A 17,482-nucleotide genomic window follows, 5' to 3' on the forward strand; every position below is an offset into this window, starting at 1 on the left:
GTGTCGTGTTAGGATTTGACGTGTCTCCTTTTTACCGATTCTCACTTCCTGCTTCCTACAACACAGCTCAGACAAAAACAAAATGGACTAGTTTTAACTTTCAGCGAGAAAATCAGAGCCGTTGACAGTCTTACCGCCGCACTGTTCTATTGAATCATAGACAGCCGCTCATTTAAATGTTATTTTTGTAGGACTTTAGGCGTCAACCATGCAGTTCTCTCCCACCAATGGAGACTTCACGTTCGTCTCGTCCACAGAAGCTGAAGGTAACTTCACAGCTCTGGCTAGCAGGCCTCATACATCAGCTACATGGTTGTTGTTGTTGTTATTATGATCATGGTTATTCCTATTGCTGTTATCGTTGTCGGCGTATTCAAAGATATGGGGATTGTGAGTTGTTTTGGTTTTCATCGCACCATGAATGCACAGCGTCAAGGGATTAATTTAGGTCAGTCTGCAAGATAATAAAAAAACTAGATCCTCATTCTGAAGATGAGTGTTTGAAAAGAAAAAAAAACGACTATATCCTACTTACAAGCGTTGGCTTGGTTGATGAAAATTCTCTTCTTTTTATTTTTTACAGTAAAAATAACGTTTAGTAATATCAAAATCAGAAAGAATTATGCGAAATTTACCTGACCATAAAACTGTATAACGTATTTTTTATCGACGTGTTTATAATGTGTTTTTACTTTTAATTAACAAACAGGGTTAGGATTAGGCTGTGGTTTTAAAGAAAGTAGTTGGATATGTTTTGATACCTTTTACGAACGTTTTTGCTGATGGCATTTTATGTCTGGCGATAACTGTGTGTCATCTTAGTGATTCAGTGTTATTGGCCAAAATGTTAATCCCATGCAAACGTTATGAATCGTTCATGCCATTCCCATCAGCCCTAGAACTCAGCGGCACCATCGACGCCCCAGATGTCAAGCTGAACCTAGGCAGCGATGCTGGGAAGGATCCATACGCCACCACGTTCCTGAGACAACGTGGCTATGGGTGGCTTCTGGAGATTGAGGAGGAGGAGAGCGAAGACACCAAGCCTCTCCTGTGAGTCATAAAACACACAGTTCAAGCCCACAAAACAAACACAAAATTTCAGCCGTACCCTCCATCATCGATATCCAAACACGGATTTAACATCCAATTCTGATCATTGTTATTCCTCCAAGCGATATATGAAGGCAAAAGATTCATAAACAGTTTATAATGCCTTCTTCAACGGTTGATGTTTGCATTAATTTCTGCTACTCTTATTGTGAATGTACACATATTTTCTGTATATTTTTAATAACAATAATAATACATTTTATTTCTATTGCGCTTTATTTTCTATTGTCTCAAAGACATGTTACATGAGATAAAGAAGAAAAAATGTCCCATTTAAACATTGTTACTTCTTGTTATTGTACTGTACTTTCTGCTGGGATACGGGCAATTCCTGTATGGGTTGAACAAAGTACATCTTATTTTTTAATTCTCACTAAACTTCAGACATGTGTCTTCCTTCGAACCAGGGAGGAGCTGGACATCGACCTGAAGGACATCTTCTACAAGGTCCGCTGCGTACTGATGCCCATGCCCTCCTTGGGTTTCAATCGGCAGGTGGTGAGGGACAACCCGGACTTCTGGGGCCCTCTGGCCGTGGTGCTGCTCTTCTCCATGATCTCCATCTATGGACAGTTCAGGGTGAGCCACGCATTGCTCTTGCCTTTACATTCATTAAAGGTTTGGTGGGTATGGGATTTGCGAAACGCCAGCAGATTTTGAAAATACACAACTCGAATGGTCCTACCCCCTCTCCTTCAACGCTAACTCTGACTCCACCCATTCCAAGTACATGGAGTGCAGTACGACCGTTTGATTGACGTACTTACTGTCCAATACCTCCCGGTGTTTCTGGATATCATTGGCTGGAGTTTTTCGAGCCCTGCCCATTCCACAGATGATTGACTTGTTTAATTTTCATGTCAGTACTTCTAACTCAGTGGCTGTAAGTGGGTTATGATAAGGATTTCAAGTAATTTTGCAAAAATCGCCAAAAAAGATAATTCCATTCCCAACCTTTAAAGGGGCCCTATTAGGCTTTTTCAACTTTAATGACCTATAAACATTGTTATAATGATTGATAGTCATGTTTAACCATACTAAAGTGTCAAATAATGACGTACATGCATTTCGACGTATTCCTTGCTGACAGTCTGGGGTGGCTGCGCAGAGCGCTAAACACTCGGGGCAACGTTTGCGATTCACTTGTTCACATTTCCGGGAAATTATCTACGTAGAGGCACTCCTGCCGCACCCCCATATGCCTGGTCAAATCTGCCCGCGCGTGCGCTGCAAGGAAGGTAACCAATCACAACGGAGTTGGGTTGGCAGGAGGGGGGCGGAGAAGGATGAAACCGAGCGTTGACAGAGAATGCAGAAAGCGCCCAGATGAGAGGAAGAGTTTCCCGAAAATCTACATCGTTTTTTTTGTATGGTTAAACATGACTATGAATCATTTATAACAACGTTTATAGGTCATAAAAGTCGAAAAGCATAATAGGTCCCCTTTAAGATAACAAATATACATTCAGTCACATTAATAAATGCACATTTATTATGTTAAAAGGCAAATTTAGAGCGAGTCGGATATTGCGTTACAGAACAATCGAATCGTGGACAAAACTTTCATTCTTGTGTGATTAAACGTTTTTTAATGGCCGCTGGCTATCTGTCTGTGCAGAGAGGAACGCTTCTTTCTGGGGTTCTCTCTCCTGAACGGATAAAATGGGATACCAAACTATACTATGCTCTAATTTATATAAATATTGCTAAAAGTGAATATACGCTGTAAGCTAGCCTGGGTTTTGTGTTCTGAAAACCAGTGCTGCTCCTATGACCCTTACTCTCTGGTGTTCCTCAAGGTGGTGTCTTGGATAATCACCATTTGGATATTTGGCTCCCTAACCGTCTTCATTCTGGCCCGCGTTCTTGGCGGAGAGGTAAGTTCCATAGCCACAAGAAACGTAATGGTGATATATTTACTTACTGTGTCATGACATCATTAATTACAGGAGACCTTGATTTTTTTTTACAATTGCTCCATATATAAAAAATAAACAGAGTAATTACCCTTTTTTTTTTAAGGCACGAAACAACTTACAGTAATTGTACACGTCATTAAAGAGTAAGTAGGGATTATTCCTACTGGAATTCGGTGGACATTGAGTTTCAAACCGGCAACTATTCTGCTGCCACCTAGCCTCAGATTGTGTGTTCTGTCATCGCCAGGTGTCCTACGGCCAGGTCCTGGGTGTGATTGGCTACTCACTTCTCCCGCTTATCGTCATATCTCCACTGCTCCTGGTCATCGGAAGCTTTGATGTGTTCGCCACGGTTATAAAAGTGAGTAGAGGACATCAGGAGGTCAATTTCATATTTTTCCAAAAACCTTTTGCCTATATTCCATTTAGTGAGCATTTATATATTTTTCGAGAATGGCAGTAAGATATGCAAGCACCATGTATTCTCTATTTATTCTACATATGTATATATATATATACCGTATATATACATAAGGGATGTAACAGGTAACGGTAACCCGCGATAAAAATGTTGTAGATAAAAATTATCATTATCATTTCAAATAAAATTATTATCTCGGTGAATAACCGCGCCCGCGGTGTGGAAACCGTGTGCTTAAATCCTTCCCAGCGCTTCATCCGAGTCTCCTGAAGTTGCCGCGCAGGCGCACTGTATAGCCTACAACACCATGTCTTTAAGTTTCGATACAGGTGGAATCATGGCGGAAGGAGGAGGCGGCAGCGCTCAAGACATCCATCAGCCTTCTAATACGGTTGAGCATATCTGGCAAAAAATACTATTCAATATTCGCTGGGAAGTATTCGAAATATTATTCGAAAATCTGTCAAATCAAGAACCCCCCACGCACGCACCTCGGATACACGCACACACAATGACACAGGGAGAGGTTTTTATGATTTGTCTGGAACCAATCTGTTTATTTCACCAACTGTGCCATAAGTTACCGGACCACTTGCGGAGTGATACGATAGAAAAAAAAAATCGACTTTCCTTGACAGAGGTCATTATATGCTTAGCAACGGTGAATTATCAAAATATTATTCACCACCGGAAGTTGTGAAGGCCCATGCAAGTGAACAGAGCGTTCAACAGCATTGAGAAGAGCCGTGTAATAAATAACGATAGTCCCATTCATTATTCGAAATTCTACGTGACTCTGACTATTCGACGATCGTTGCCCATCCCTACCTTCTAAGAGGACTAAGTCTGAAGCATGGGCATATTTTGGGTATTTAAATATAACGCGATAATACCGAAAACCGGGATAATTTTGGTCTCAATAACCGTGAGGTTAAATTTTCATACCGTTACATCCCTAATATATATATATCCCAAAAACAATTGCTGTAAACATTAACCTGTGTAATAATTAGTTAGCAAAGCCATGTAATCAAGGAGTTATTTTGCAAAAGTAGTACTGAGCACATAGTTGAACCAGCAGTGGTCTAGGGGAGAAAGCAGTCATTGGGTTTGTTGCAGGTATGTCCCTCTGGCTCCTCACCTTGCCACACAGGTTTTTCTAAAATGTTCCCACGCCCTCAAATAGTGCAATAGGATGTATAGGGTGTATACCTCATTTTGTTAGACAGTCAACATTAAACAATCCATTGGTTAGTAAATGTATATCTCAATATAAATGTAAAATGGAAATTAAATAAAACAATGGAGACAGCGCCATCTGTTGTGTGATCCTGGATATTGCAGTGGTTTTCTGACAACGTATCAGGCTATAGTTGCATAACAGTTTTTTATGCTGCCTCCTTGGTTTTTATGTACTGTTAGTCTTAATGAAGAGTGTGGGCCAGTGGAGTAATTGCTTTATGCTTAAAAATGGTCCCTGACAAACTTCAGCTTCTTTTTTATTTTTTTGCTATTGGGGTGATGTAGTTATGTCGTAACACAAATGCCTTTGTGTCTTTACCCCTGCAGCTTTTCGGTGTGTTCTGGGCTGCGTACAGTGCTGCATCGCTACTCGTGGGAGATGAGTTCAAGACCAAGAAGCCCCTTCTTATATACCCCATCTTCCTTTTGTATATCTACTTCCTGTCACTATATACCGGCGTCTGATTGGACGAGCTGCTGCTGTGGACCTTTTGTGGAATTGGGACTTGGGATGCAATGAGGCTAGGCAGGAGGATTCGTTCCACAATACACTACAAAGCATGGAGTTACTTATATTCTTTTAAACAACTGTTTTTTTTTTTTTATACAACTGTCAAAATCCTATAAGGTGGAAATATGATGTTGAAGTTAGATATTGGTGTATATACCCGTGTCTGTTAGGCTTATGTTAAATAAAAAAACAAAAAAGTAGAACCATGTACAGGTTTAACCGGAAAAAAGCTGCCATCAGTTCACTTCCGGCATCCTTTGAAAACCCTGTTGTAATATAGTAATCCAGACATCCGGAAGCTAGTATCACTAAAATTTGATTATTTTGTTCAGATTTTATTATATATTTTGCGTTTGTTCTTAGCAATTTAAAATTGTGGTGCCAAATTCTCGAAGTTAGTTTTGAAATCGTGAAAGATGGCATGAGTGAGTTCTGCTAAAGGAAGAAGTGGTGTTGATCTTAAAAAAAAAGGCCATTTATTAACTTTTTTCTTTTCAACATATATTTTTCTTAACTTATTGAATATCACCTGGGATAGGGAAAAAGCTGGAACGCTTTCAGTGAATTAAAACATTGTCTTCTTATTTCCCCCCCTGCTGTGTCATCTTTTGGAAGACTGCTTTCACAAATGTTACATATTTTGATGTCCTCATTCCCCAAATTAGGACATTCTCTCTATTTTGAATCTCCTGAATCTCGTGAGTTTAATTGTTAGGAATTTGATTTGTGTGGAATGTGTCTGTGCAGGAAAGACAAAAAGAAAATAAACACAAACAAAAGCAACAAGTTTATTGATTATAACAAGGTTATCATGGTTCCATTCTCAAATGGTCTCACAGACCCAATTAAAAGACATCCCTCACCCAAGCCCTCCTAAGTTTCTACCTCCTCCAGAGGTAGAAACCTTGATCACACTAGAAAGATGTCCTCATTCCAGGAATAGTGAAATGGGCCGACGTATAATTGTATACAATATTCAACATGTTATGTACCATATTGCAGGGTAGATGAAGTTCACATTTCAATGCCATTATCATTGAGTGGTTAACTTACTGAGAGAATGAAAAAAAAAATGACAGGGTAAATGAAGTTCACATTTCAATGCAAGCATCATTGGGTGGTTAACTTCCTGAGAGAATGTAAAAAAACAACAACATTGTGTTGGGAGTGTAATCTAGCAATACAGAAAACTCTTATTTTGAGAATGGTTATGAATAAGACAAGGGTTAGTTACTTAGTAAACTGTGTTGTCTCTGAACATGTGAAGACTTCAAATTAAAGACAACTACTAATTCAAATGTATTTTTAGTGTTTCACTCACTGCTAAGCAGGGAGGTTTTTAGAATGTGACAATGAGTCACTGAGTTTTTGAAAGAGATTTTCTTGATATGAAGTCCAACTGAATGTTATAATTGCTTTACTTGGTGTTGGAGATTGTAATTGTTTTTAAATTGCTATTTAAATTAAACTAGCAATATTTTTGTTTTTCTTTTTGATTTCCCGAAAATAACAATTTGGAATTCATTAAGAATATATTATAGAATTTTTTATTATACATTTTGAGAAAAATAAATAAACATAAGAAAAGGAGCATTACCCATTTTCAGAGGCCAACAGCGATGTTTGTTGTTGATGCTATCGCGAGATTGATTATTATAGCGTGCTTGTCATTTTTTGTATGTATTTAACAGCTTTCAATTATTTAGAAATTATGATACATTTATACATTAATTAATTATAAATATTGTGAGGAAGGAAAAAGTTACAAAATTATCTTTACGCCTTTCTTCAAAAGGGCCGCTATCGACGACTTTCAGTTTGTTGTTATTCTGCTTTACGTCCTCGCGAGACTCGGTTCGGGTACGTTTGTTCCTGTTCACCTGACGTGCGTCTGACAGAAAGCCTGCCGGAGTGTTCCCAGTACTACAGATGGTGGCGGAGCAGAGCTACTGTACAACGCTAACGGGCGGCGGAGACCAAGAAGAAGTAGCCGCTGAAGAAGAGCCAGCAGTGGCCGAGGAGGAGGAGTAGTAGTAGCTTGGAAGTCTCAATTCTTGCACATCTCAACACATTGCTCATATCGGCGGTGATCTACACAAACACCTAATAAAAAGAGAAGGGAGAAGTAGAGGAAGATGGCGGCCGCGGCCTCGCCGGGCTCCGGCTCGTCCGCCGCCTCAGACTGGGCTGTGCTGAGAGACGGCTGCCTGCGCTGCGACGAGCAGGGCCTGCGAAGCCTCTCGTACCACCCGGCCCTCAACGCTATCCTGGCCGTCACCAGCCGGGGTAGTATTAAAGTCATTGACGGGACATCTGGGGCAATCCTGCAGGCGTCGGCGCTACACGGTCAGTTCCCCTGAGACGACGTGACAGGCCTTTTTTAATCGCAAACTTGTTTCCCCACAACCTAAACACCCCCGGTTGTCAACAACCACTCATCCCCGGGTTAACGTTAAGCTAGTGCTAGGCTAGCGGCATGGCTCTTCAGGCCTTTGTAGATCATCCTGGAAAGGGTGATTGTGTGCAATTGCATCAGGATATCGCAGTTAATACAACGTGTTTCTGTGATCACCCCATGAGGCGTGTGCTTCTTGTGCTATATTTTAATCTAATATGATCCATTACTGACATCCTGGTAACAGCTAACTCAGCTAGCGTAGCGTTAGCATAGCGGTCTACCCAAAACCAGCACGCCTTATGTTCCAGTCAGTGTAATGTTAGAATATATGGTTGTACATCGTTTGGAGATGAGGTGGTTCAACCGTTTCCATTGTAACAGTGTAACATTGTTGACATACGTCTTTCAATGCACTGTGATTCAAGCGGGGTGGGTGTACTTGTACCGCCACTAGTTCTACTACCACCTTGTAGCTGCTGAAATATCCCGCATACTGTCCCTCATCTAGGGGCATGTTATTTGGGTGTAGCATGACGTACCTTACTTGACATAAGTCATTGATTTGGGATGCGTTTTTTTTAACCTATCAATAATCCTCATAATAGTATGAATCGATAAATGGACAGTTTCAGCATTTTACCATTGCGTAACGTTGCATGTTAATGCACACGTTTGTCAAGGAAGCGAGTTCTTGATTCGATCAGCTTTCTACATATTGGAGTATACATGTCATATTTGTACACTAGCATGTGATGCCCAGTCCTGAATATTTTGAATGCATCTGTTTATAGTTGATAACAACATTTTAGTGAAGCATGTACATTCGTGGTGTTATTTAGAGTAGATGCAACGTGTACTATTGCACAATGTGCTGTTAAATCTCAAAAAGAAACACACCAGGCTTTCAATATATATTATATTAAGTTATTTATTGACCCTTCACCTGCTGACTGCATGTTTCTTTAGCCTTTTTGTCCCCAAGATACCCTTTAGTGGCATGCTTTTTTGGAACATTAGAAAATTGTCTGAGTGCTGTACAGCATGTATCAGCATCTGTTGCGTTAGAGATTTAGTAGGTCCATATGCTGTATTTCAGCCTCCACTTATGTTTACAGATGCTTTTATAATTATAGGTAGTTTATTACAGTCTTGAGGCAACGGAACAAGCTTGTATTCAAGGGAAGTGTGAGCGATGGGTGATCATTTTCTGTGCATTATTTTGCATCATATACCATGTTGTAGCATTAGGACATTCCCAAGTACTGGCCCCTTAAAGGAACCTTATGCCACACCATACTTAAACCAAATGCGCTGATGCCTAGCCTACATGTCCCTCATTGATATCCCTGCTTGCCTATTGCTCTGGTCAGACAATTCTAATATCAACATTGATTCCCAATTTAAATATTAATTACATCAGAATTTCCTTCGGGATCAATGACCTAATTTGATCTGTCTACCTAGCCTAACCTCAACATAACATTGAGGTTGACTGTTTGTTATTCATGCACAGCTTCCATAAATCCATTCTCTTTGCTGCTTTATTAATGTGAACTTGAATCTAATCAATCATAACAACATGGATTCCATTTGTCTTTTTACTTAATTTTATTCACGGTACAATATTCACTGTACCTTATTCTTGGGAGAGCTTAGGCCCTTAGAGCTAAGGAGTGTTGGCTAATGTGAGTGTTTTCAGACTATAATTATGAACTCTCATAGATACTACGTGGATGTGTTTACATATGTTATAACTCTGGCCTTTCACCAGGAAGAATGAATGTCTTAAAGAAATGTGTATCTCGAGTCGAAGAGCTTTCAAACCTAATATAATTTTTAAGTCTGAAAAATAAAAAAAGCTTTTGCAGTGTTTAAGTATCAGACCACAAGCCAATCCAATGGTTATGTTACTACTATTTACTTGTTTTTTTTTCACTATTTTCCACAGTCACTTGCAGAGTTGTTTCATAACCATGATATTAAAGAGTAAGGTAGGAGTTAGGGCATCTCGCTCGAGGTGACTACTCTAGACTGAGGACATTGGGGTTTGAACCCAGAATCTTGAACACTCACTTAACAATCCTGCCCACGCAGCCTCTGTTCTCCTAACGTCCACACTCAAATAGCTCTGACCTTATGCCTGATGTTTGCTTTTCTCTCTCTATGTATTCTCTCTCAGCCAAACCCGGTGGTCGTGTCCGATGCCAGTATTTCCCAGCGGTTGACAAGGTGCTCTTCGTGGATGACTATGTGGTCGGGTGCAGGAAGGACCTGAACGGCATCCTCCTGCTGGACACCGCCCTGCAGCCACCAGCCTCCAAACCAGAGGACATGGTCCAGTTGGAGCTGCCCGTCACAGAAGTAAGATTGATTAATCTTGTGTGTTGAGGAGCTGTCATTGATACGGCAGATATTGGGAGGGTCTCTATGCCGGTGTTGGTTGGTTTATTGTTGTCCGTGATTCTAATAGGTGCGTGTGATCTACGGTGGTGGCCTCTAGATGCTACTTGATGATGTACACTCACGGCCCACCTAAGGTGGCTTTTTGACCCCCTACTGTATGTTGATGACGTAGACACTAATGGCCTACCCACAGTGTTTTTTTCACACAGAAAATAATTCAGCTTTTGTTTCCTCTTTGGGGGAGTTTACAGTTGTTTGTTTGAATGAATGAATGAATACACATGTCTGATCAATATGTAGCCACAGTTGTTCATGAATGTTCACCTCTTTGTAGAGGACATGCTAACTCGTGGCTCCAAATAATATCAAAAGTGTTCCATCAATGTTATCATATATTTCTTTAGAGAAATCATCCCCCACCAATCCCCCCTTTCTTGTTAATCTTGGGAAAAATTAAATGGGAGAGTTTCTTGTAGTGTTTATAGTATGATTCTTGTGGCCAGAATTTTTTTTTTTTTTTAAGAGTTATAGGGTGTTTTCATTGCTAACATTATAAAATCACTATCGTTCAGCATTGAACATAGATATTTCTATGTACTTTGAAGATTAGAGATAAAAAACAGTATTACTTCTTCATGTCCCCACGTCAGTCAAAGCTCTAAAGATTTCTTTCAATGCATAAAGAAAAAAAAAAGATACGCTCTGCATCATCTTACATAGTGATGACCGTGACTGGATTCTACAAGAAGCACTTGAAAACTCGCGTTAGCATGTGGCGACGTGGACGAAACAGTCGTCCTGGCTCACGTTTACCGTATATTTTCATACCATAGCAAAATACACATTTTCGACCAATGTTTCACAGCTGAGGCACGGCAAAAAATGACTTTAAAAGTATTGTTCTGTCATGTCGTTATCACAATAAATAAATAAAATAATCTCAGCATGCTGTAGCATCAATGACAGATGGTACAGTCCAAACTTCAATCCAAACTACCACCCAGTGCTAATTTGGATTGAAACATTTATTTGGTTCTTCAAATCACTCTTCTGATGGCATTGAGAGATACTTGGCCGACTTGGCCTGTACCAATTCCGTGTACTTTTTTAGCTGGTCTTTTAAATCTTTTCTTTCAATATGTTATGAATCTCTTCCACCTCCTCCTCCATGGTTACCACTAGAAGTATCAGATGCTCTTAATATATTTTGGTAATTTTATTGAAATGTAAAACCTTTTTTTCCATGCCCAAATACTGTCCCGTGTATTAGGCTGGGACACCAGCCTAATACGTCTTATCTTTAGTGCCCTGCTGTGCAGTCGGTTTGAGATGGAATTGATCGAATAAACACCTGAAAATGCAGAGTAGTGCTATTTCTTTTCCAGGCTACTATCAGTTCTCCTTTCCCTTTTTAAAATTGTCTTACTTAACAGTTAAAGTTAAAAACGATATTTCAGCACTTTCAGGGGGAGAAATCCTTGAAAGTTCGATATGTCTTGGCGATGCCCCTAATTTAAAGACAGAAAATAGTTAGGTCCCTTGAAAGTAACTGATCGGTCCTAATTGGAGGACGCGGGCGTAAACATGTGAGAACTGTTGCTTACTGCTATTCGGACTGTGTGACTGTCTGTACATGACTACACTTGTAGGCCTCTCTCACACATGAACTCAGGATGAACTCGGAAGAATCAGGTCTGAAGATGATCAGGAGTTGCCTTTTCACACATGCAACACACAACAGGAGATAAGCTGTATCAGGCTTGCTCACACATATTTGAGATCCTCTGTATACTTTAGGTAAGGGATGGCGCCTGTGTAGAAGGCAGGAAAGAACGCAAAAAGTATGCAGACGAAGGTGCAGCGCTTTGATTACAACACATCGAAGATGGCGATGATGAAAAACCTAATCAACCCGTCCGCAACATGCCCACTAGCTGAAAATTCTCATAGTCTCCGATCTCCAGACTTTCGCCCCGTCTACACGGAGCCGATTTTTTTTCTAAGAGCTGGTTGATTTGGTCTGACCTCCATTGTGCTATCAGGGTAATGGAAACACCATGACAGTGAGGATCTATATAATTAAGATATACTAGATAAATAGATTGTTGGCTAGTCATTTTTCTGGCTAAGTAGCTACACTACTGCAATGGAGAGCATTTCTCTTAGTTTCTCAGGAAACGGGAAAGAACATAATATTATGTTACGTCAGCAAACTTTGGGACCATCTTAACATAATTATTTCTCTTTTTGAAAAATGTCCTTTTTGACAAGGAAGCACAAAGTAGAAGTGGTAGTATTTAAATTATTTATTCATATCGAGAACTTCATTGGTATTAATTGGTCATTCTGTCTGTCATCCTAACCTGAGACTTTATCAGACTTTTAACATCTTTATCTAATGTGTGTGTGTGTTTGTTTTCTGTGTCCAGGCGCAGCAGATGCTGTGTGCGTGTCAGGAGAAGATCGATGTCTCCAACACAGAGGGCTACGACCTCTTCATCACACAACTCAAAGAGGGAGTGAAGAATACCTCACACGAGACGGCAGCCAATCACAAAGTAGCCAAGGTGAGTCACATGACACGCCTCCCTCAAAGGAACCCAGACATGCTACTTTCTCTTTTATGTGTGTGTTGTGTCTGTCCAGACATGTTGGCAAATGGAGTGGAATCGCAACGACAGCAAAAATGTGATGCAATAATTTTTTAGAATTTGTGGTTGCCCTCAGAGATGCTATAGTGTGCACGCATGTACAATGATCAAATCCCCGCCTGGAAGTAACTGGGGAGAGGAGCTGAAATCCGCCTGCAGCACTGGATGTTTCCCATGCTACCTTTTTTAATTAACGTCCTTTTATTCGCCGGGGGATTTCCCACAGTACCCAAGTTCTACATGGGAATCTCAAATTTCGCATTGTTGGTACGATGTTCACTGTAACCCTCCTATACAACCGCAAGTGAAACTAACTTCATTACTTTTAGAATTAAACACAGTGAAACTAACTGGCTATCTAGAATATCGGCTAGATAGTGGTTCTCATGACAAGCTGGAGCTGAGAGATAAAGCTAGGTAATAACCTTGTCTTCTCCCCACACACTTCTAATCAGTCGAGTCAATGTTATTCGCATAACCCTTCATCACAGTTACAGGCCATATTTTATTATTATCCCCCAAACCCATGTCCTCCAAGGAGGAAGGAAAAAATGCTTAATTATCATAGAAGAAACCTTGAGAAGGAACGCAGGTGCCATAATGGATAATGCATAATGGTAGCATTACATGACAGTAAAATTATAGCACAAGTTTTGGGGCAACGCTACAGCCTTGGGGTTAGTAGGCTCTCGGACACGTTCATAATTTATAACCATGTCATACATCTTCACAACAATTAGCATAATTCCTGAATTTTGCAAACTATTATACAACTCAGTCTGCAGTTTCACTTTCTCTGCACAAGTCTCTCCTTGTCCTTAGGAGCATGGGTACAAGCAGAAACCCTTTTTATCTCTGCTCATATAATCTGCTGTGGTGGCTGTTCCTATGCCCTGTCTCTTGCTAGCTGCGTTGTCATGCACTTCGGCCTCATAACAGGCTAGAAGGGGTAGCTAACAGGCTAGGTAGCGGCCTAGCGACCTTGCGTCAAGCACAAAAATAAAAGGGGACAACAGGCAGCAGAGGTGCAGCCCTTCTGTCATTATGATGGAGAGAGGAAGGTTGTGTGCGTGTGAGAGAATGTCTTAATGGAGTGGGCAGGTGCATTCATCACAAGCGTGTGCGTGTGTGCGTGTGTGTGTGTGTGGAAGAGCCGTGTCATAGCAAGTGGGTTGTCATCTCCCCCGGCGCCGTGCACTAGCATGCATGTGTCGGCGCGTTGTTCGTAGCAGCGCTACGAAGGCAGCCCTGACTGCAGTAAGCCAGCTCTGCAGACCACAGCAGCATATTAATAGCCTGGCTGGGGCCGGGGAACAAGCAGAGCCGCTGTCTCTTAGGGCCACTGTCCATCTCCCACAGAGACAGCCGCAGGCATGCACCCTTCTCAGGGAGGAAGAGACCATAGAGCATCTTCCCACAGCACCCAGCGTCCTTACTCATGTTATCATGTGGTAGATGAAGTGATCTGGCACGGTTAAATGATGCTCATGAGTCCTGGATCTGTGTCCCTCATTGTGTTGAGTAGAAGAGAGGTTTATTCTCAATCTCTCTCTGTTGGCCCCTCAGAATTATCACCATTATCAGCCTTCTCTTATTCTTCTTACTGTCTTTACCCTGGCTCTCGTTCGCACCCTTTCTCTCCGTCTCTGTCTCTTTACCAGCTCTATGCCTCTCTATTTCTGCCACTGCTTGTCTCCTTGTTGTTGACAGAACACAATGAGTTGCGTACATTAATGGATCAAGAATGTGTTTTTAATTGCGGTTAATTGTGCACTCGACATACGTTCAGCTGCGGCTCAACCTAGAAGCCCTACAATTAGCAAGAACATGGCATTCCCTCATTCTGAAGGGCCTATACTCCCCGTCCACTCACTCACTCGCACACACTCAGACGCTGTACTTTAAAATACCAAATTTGTCCATGATATATCTAGATGTTGTGTTTATTCAATAATATATTCTAAGCATTTCATTCATTTCTCAACATCTGTCGATTGTTTTGTGTTGCCGGGAAACCAATGCAGGGTGCAGCATGCCGGCCTGTGTTGTACTGTCTCTGTATGCGTGCTTCCTCCCACTGCCCCCCCCCCCCCCCCCCCTCCTCCTCTGGCAGAGACCCCAGACTGCGCTGCCGTAAGGGTCTTGGCTCGTGTCCCTGTAGATGGATCTAGCGTTTAACTTCCAGCCGACCTCTCAGGCATCGCTACTGTACAGCCTCTGGGTGGCATCTGGGCTACGGGCGGGGGGGCGGGGGGGGACTGCCGCTGCTTACTCAACAGTATTCTCTGCATGTTGTAATGTGAAGGGTTTTTACTTGGAAGCTTAACGGTGTCTTCAAAAAGGGTTGGCCGATTACGGCGTTGGTCTATGCTGTGTGAAGGTCATAGGTCATAACCTCCCTCCTTCCTCTCCACCCCCCCCCCCCCCCCCCCCCCCCCCCACCAGTGGGCCACAGTGACCCTGCACCTCCCCCACCATGTCCTGAGGCTGGTGGCCGGCGCCGTGGTCAACGAGCTGAAGAAGATCAACCAGAACGTGGCGGCCCTCTCCGTGGCCTCCTCCATCATGGACCGCCTTTCCTACCTCCTCGCCAGCGCCCGACCGGAACTGGGGGTGGGCCCTGGTCGTTCTGTAGACAGGTAAGCCCCCCCCCCCCCCCCCCCCCCCCCCACATCTCTTATGAGTGACCCTTGAGCGAGCCACTGCTGCTCACATAATGGACCCCTTCTCCACCTGCACCTTCACCTTTGAATACTTGCACCAAGAATATGTTAGGGGGTGTCTGGATTCATCAGGATCTTAAATGAACGTAACCACTTTAGTCTTCATGGATGTTATTGGTTGACTCCCCCGTGGTCTGTAGAAATGGTTGTGACTGTCGAGCTGTTATACGGGAGTGGTCCACATAATGAGTAGCAGCCTTAGGTAAGCTGAGTCTTAAGGTTCTTCGGTGTAGTCAATAAATGCTAACGCCTAGGAGAGGTTATTTATACCGTGAAACTCAGCAATTTTTCTAGTATAATAAGAGTTCTGCTATATATGCGCGTTGGGACAGAGTCATGAACAACATCATCTCATTGAATAGTTGGACTATTGACGTCATTGTTCCGGGGTTTCTATTGTCCATTTGTCTGATGATTTAATTATACAGGGACTAAGTACTACTGTATTTTGAGTTTGACATCCCCCTAAAAGGAGTTTACTGTAAATATAATGTTGAATGAATTACTATGAAGGCTTTACTACAAGAGATTGAGACCAGCGCATTGGTGTGCTCAACTATTCTTGCTCCGTCCGATGTTACGTTGGCGGTAAGATCGCCCGACAATCCTGGAATCTTTTTGATAATACATCAAAAGTACCCTGATTTGATCATTTGAGATACTGGTTCAACTGTATTGATTTATGAAATCTTGGAGTGGATTGTTGGTGAGGTCAAAACAGTTTAATTTTAAGTCTTTCTGACATGAAATGGAGGATTTATTGTGGTAGTCTGTAATTTGACACAGCTTTTTTCCTGCAGTGGTGTGTGTGTGTGTGGCGCACTATGTTGATGAGCACGTTTGCGGTGTGTTTGCATGGTGCTGATATGTACGTGTAAATGTAATATACATCTGTGTGCGAACGCAGAGAGTTATCAGCTAATTTGATCACTGATTCCAGTAGTATAAGTATTATGTTGTACACATACTACTACTACTATTCCAACAGAAATGGTTCCATAACAATACAACAGTGCAATATGTAGCCAACCCATTATCTGGGTTTCAGAATACTGTTACTTCTGTTCTACACAACCAAATGTGTTAAGTCACTGTTACGTTTTGCTTTTGTGTGTGTGTGTGTGTGTGTGTGCGTGTGTGTGAGTGAAATAATGGCATTTCAGGATGACCAACATTATTTCAAATACTTAAATTGTTCCTGGCTGATTGCAGTGGCACTGCATCACTGCTGGATTGCTGCATGTAGGGGAAACACTAGTATGATCTAGCAGGATTAGGTTCGGGTGTTTGACTTCTTACTGATTCTGGGGTTGAACATCATTGTCTAATGTTTAGGCATCCTTTAGCCAGAACCCTACCTTCACATAAATAACATGACTCAAAAAACAAACCTCACTCTAAGTCACTTTGTATTCAGGATAAAATGTCCCCATAATGAGTGCAATAATAAAGCTTATAAAAAATGTGTGTGCTTTCCTGCAGGTCACTGATGTACAGTGAGGCCAACCGGAGGGAGACCTTCACATCCTGGCCCCACGCCGGGTACCGCTGGGCCCAGCCCGACCCCATGGCCCAGGCTGGCTTCTACCACCAGGTACCCCTCTCCGGAGCCCCCAACACGTATATAGCCTGAACTGTTAATTCACCCAATGAGTGCTTTTGGTTTTGGTTTATAATTTATTGAAGAATTCATGAATCGAGTTGTGTGGTGATGTTTCCCGCCTGTTGGTTAAAATCCATTAAAGGCATCTTTATTGATCCATCAATCTTTATTTATAGTGCTTTTCCTGCTGGGCAGCTATTCAAACAATGCATTGGAAATCAAAATAGATGCATATTACTTGATAAAAATGAAATGTGTATTTTAAGAATTTGTTAAAAAATGTCACTGTGGTGGAAAGGCATCATAATCACTCCGGTTCCCCTGCAGCCGGCCTCTACAGGTGACGACCGGGCCATGTGCTTCACCTGCAGCGTCTGTCTGGTCTGCTGGGAGCCCACAGATGAACCCTGGTCAGTCACACCACTATCTCTGGTTTCCTTCAGACGATGTCTTTAGCCATGTGAAACCATGTACTCATATCGTGTGGCCAATGTCTTT

The 17,482-nt window shown here is 41.9% G+C and overlaps 2 protein-coding genes across 14 annotated transcripts in view; both read left to right on the forward strand.

Moving 5' to 3' along the window:
* Nucleotides 1-48: 48 nt before the first annotated feature.
* On the forward strand, nt 49-5,992 carry yipf4 (Yip1 domain family, member 4). The gene is made up of 6 exons (XM_060072829.1): nt 49-266; nt 894-1,053; nt 1,521-1,692; nt 2,913-2,990; nt 3,280-3,393; nt 5,023-5,992. Exons 1-6 carry the CDS (start codon nt 209-211, stop codon nt 5,158-5,160), a joined length of 720 nt encoding a protein of 239 aa, XP_059928812.1. The 5' UTR covers nt 49-208; the 3' UTR covers nt 5,161-5,992.
* Nucleotides 5,993-7,099: 1,107 nt separating this feature from the next.
* birc6 (baculoviral IAP repeat containing 6) overlaps nt 7,100-17,482 on the forward strand; it is a 99,169-nt gene continuing 88,786 nt past the window's right edge. For all 13 annotated transcript variants that reach the window (XM_060072805.1, XM_060072814.1, XM_060072815.1 and 10 more), the window contains exons 1-6: nt 7,100-7,552; nt 9,784-9,965; nt 12,437-12,574; nt 15,104-15,297; nt 16,864-16,975; nt 17,312-17,394. In XM_060072805.1, coding sequence (XP_059928788.1) covers nt 7,342-7,552; nt 9,784-9,965; nt 12,437-12,574; nt 15,104-15,297; nt 16,864-16,975; nt 17,312-17,394 — 920 coding nt within the window. In that variant the 5' untranslated portion in view covers nt 7,100-7,341. The remainder of the gene's footprint in view (nt 7,553-9,783; nt 9,966-12,436; nt 12,575-15,103; nt 15,298-16,863; nt 16,976-17,311; nt 17,395-17,482) is intronic.

The sequence above is a fragment of the Gadus macrocephalus genome, chromosome 15 (assembly GCF_031168955.1).
Source record: "Gadus macrocephalus chromosome 15, ASM3116895v1".
In the NCBI taxonomy this organism is placed as follows: Eukaryota; Metazoa; Chordata; class Actinopteri; order Gadiformes; family Gadidae; genus Gadus; species Gadus macrocephalus.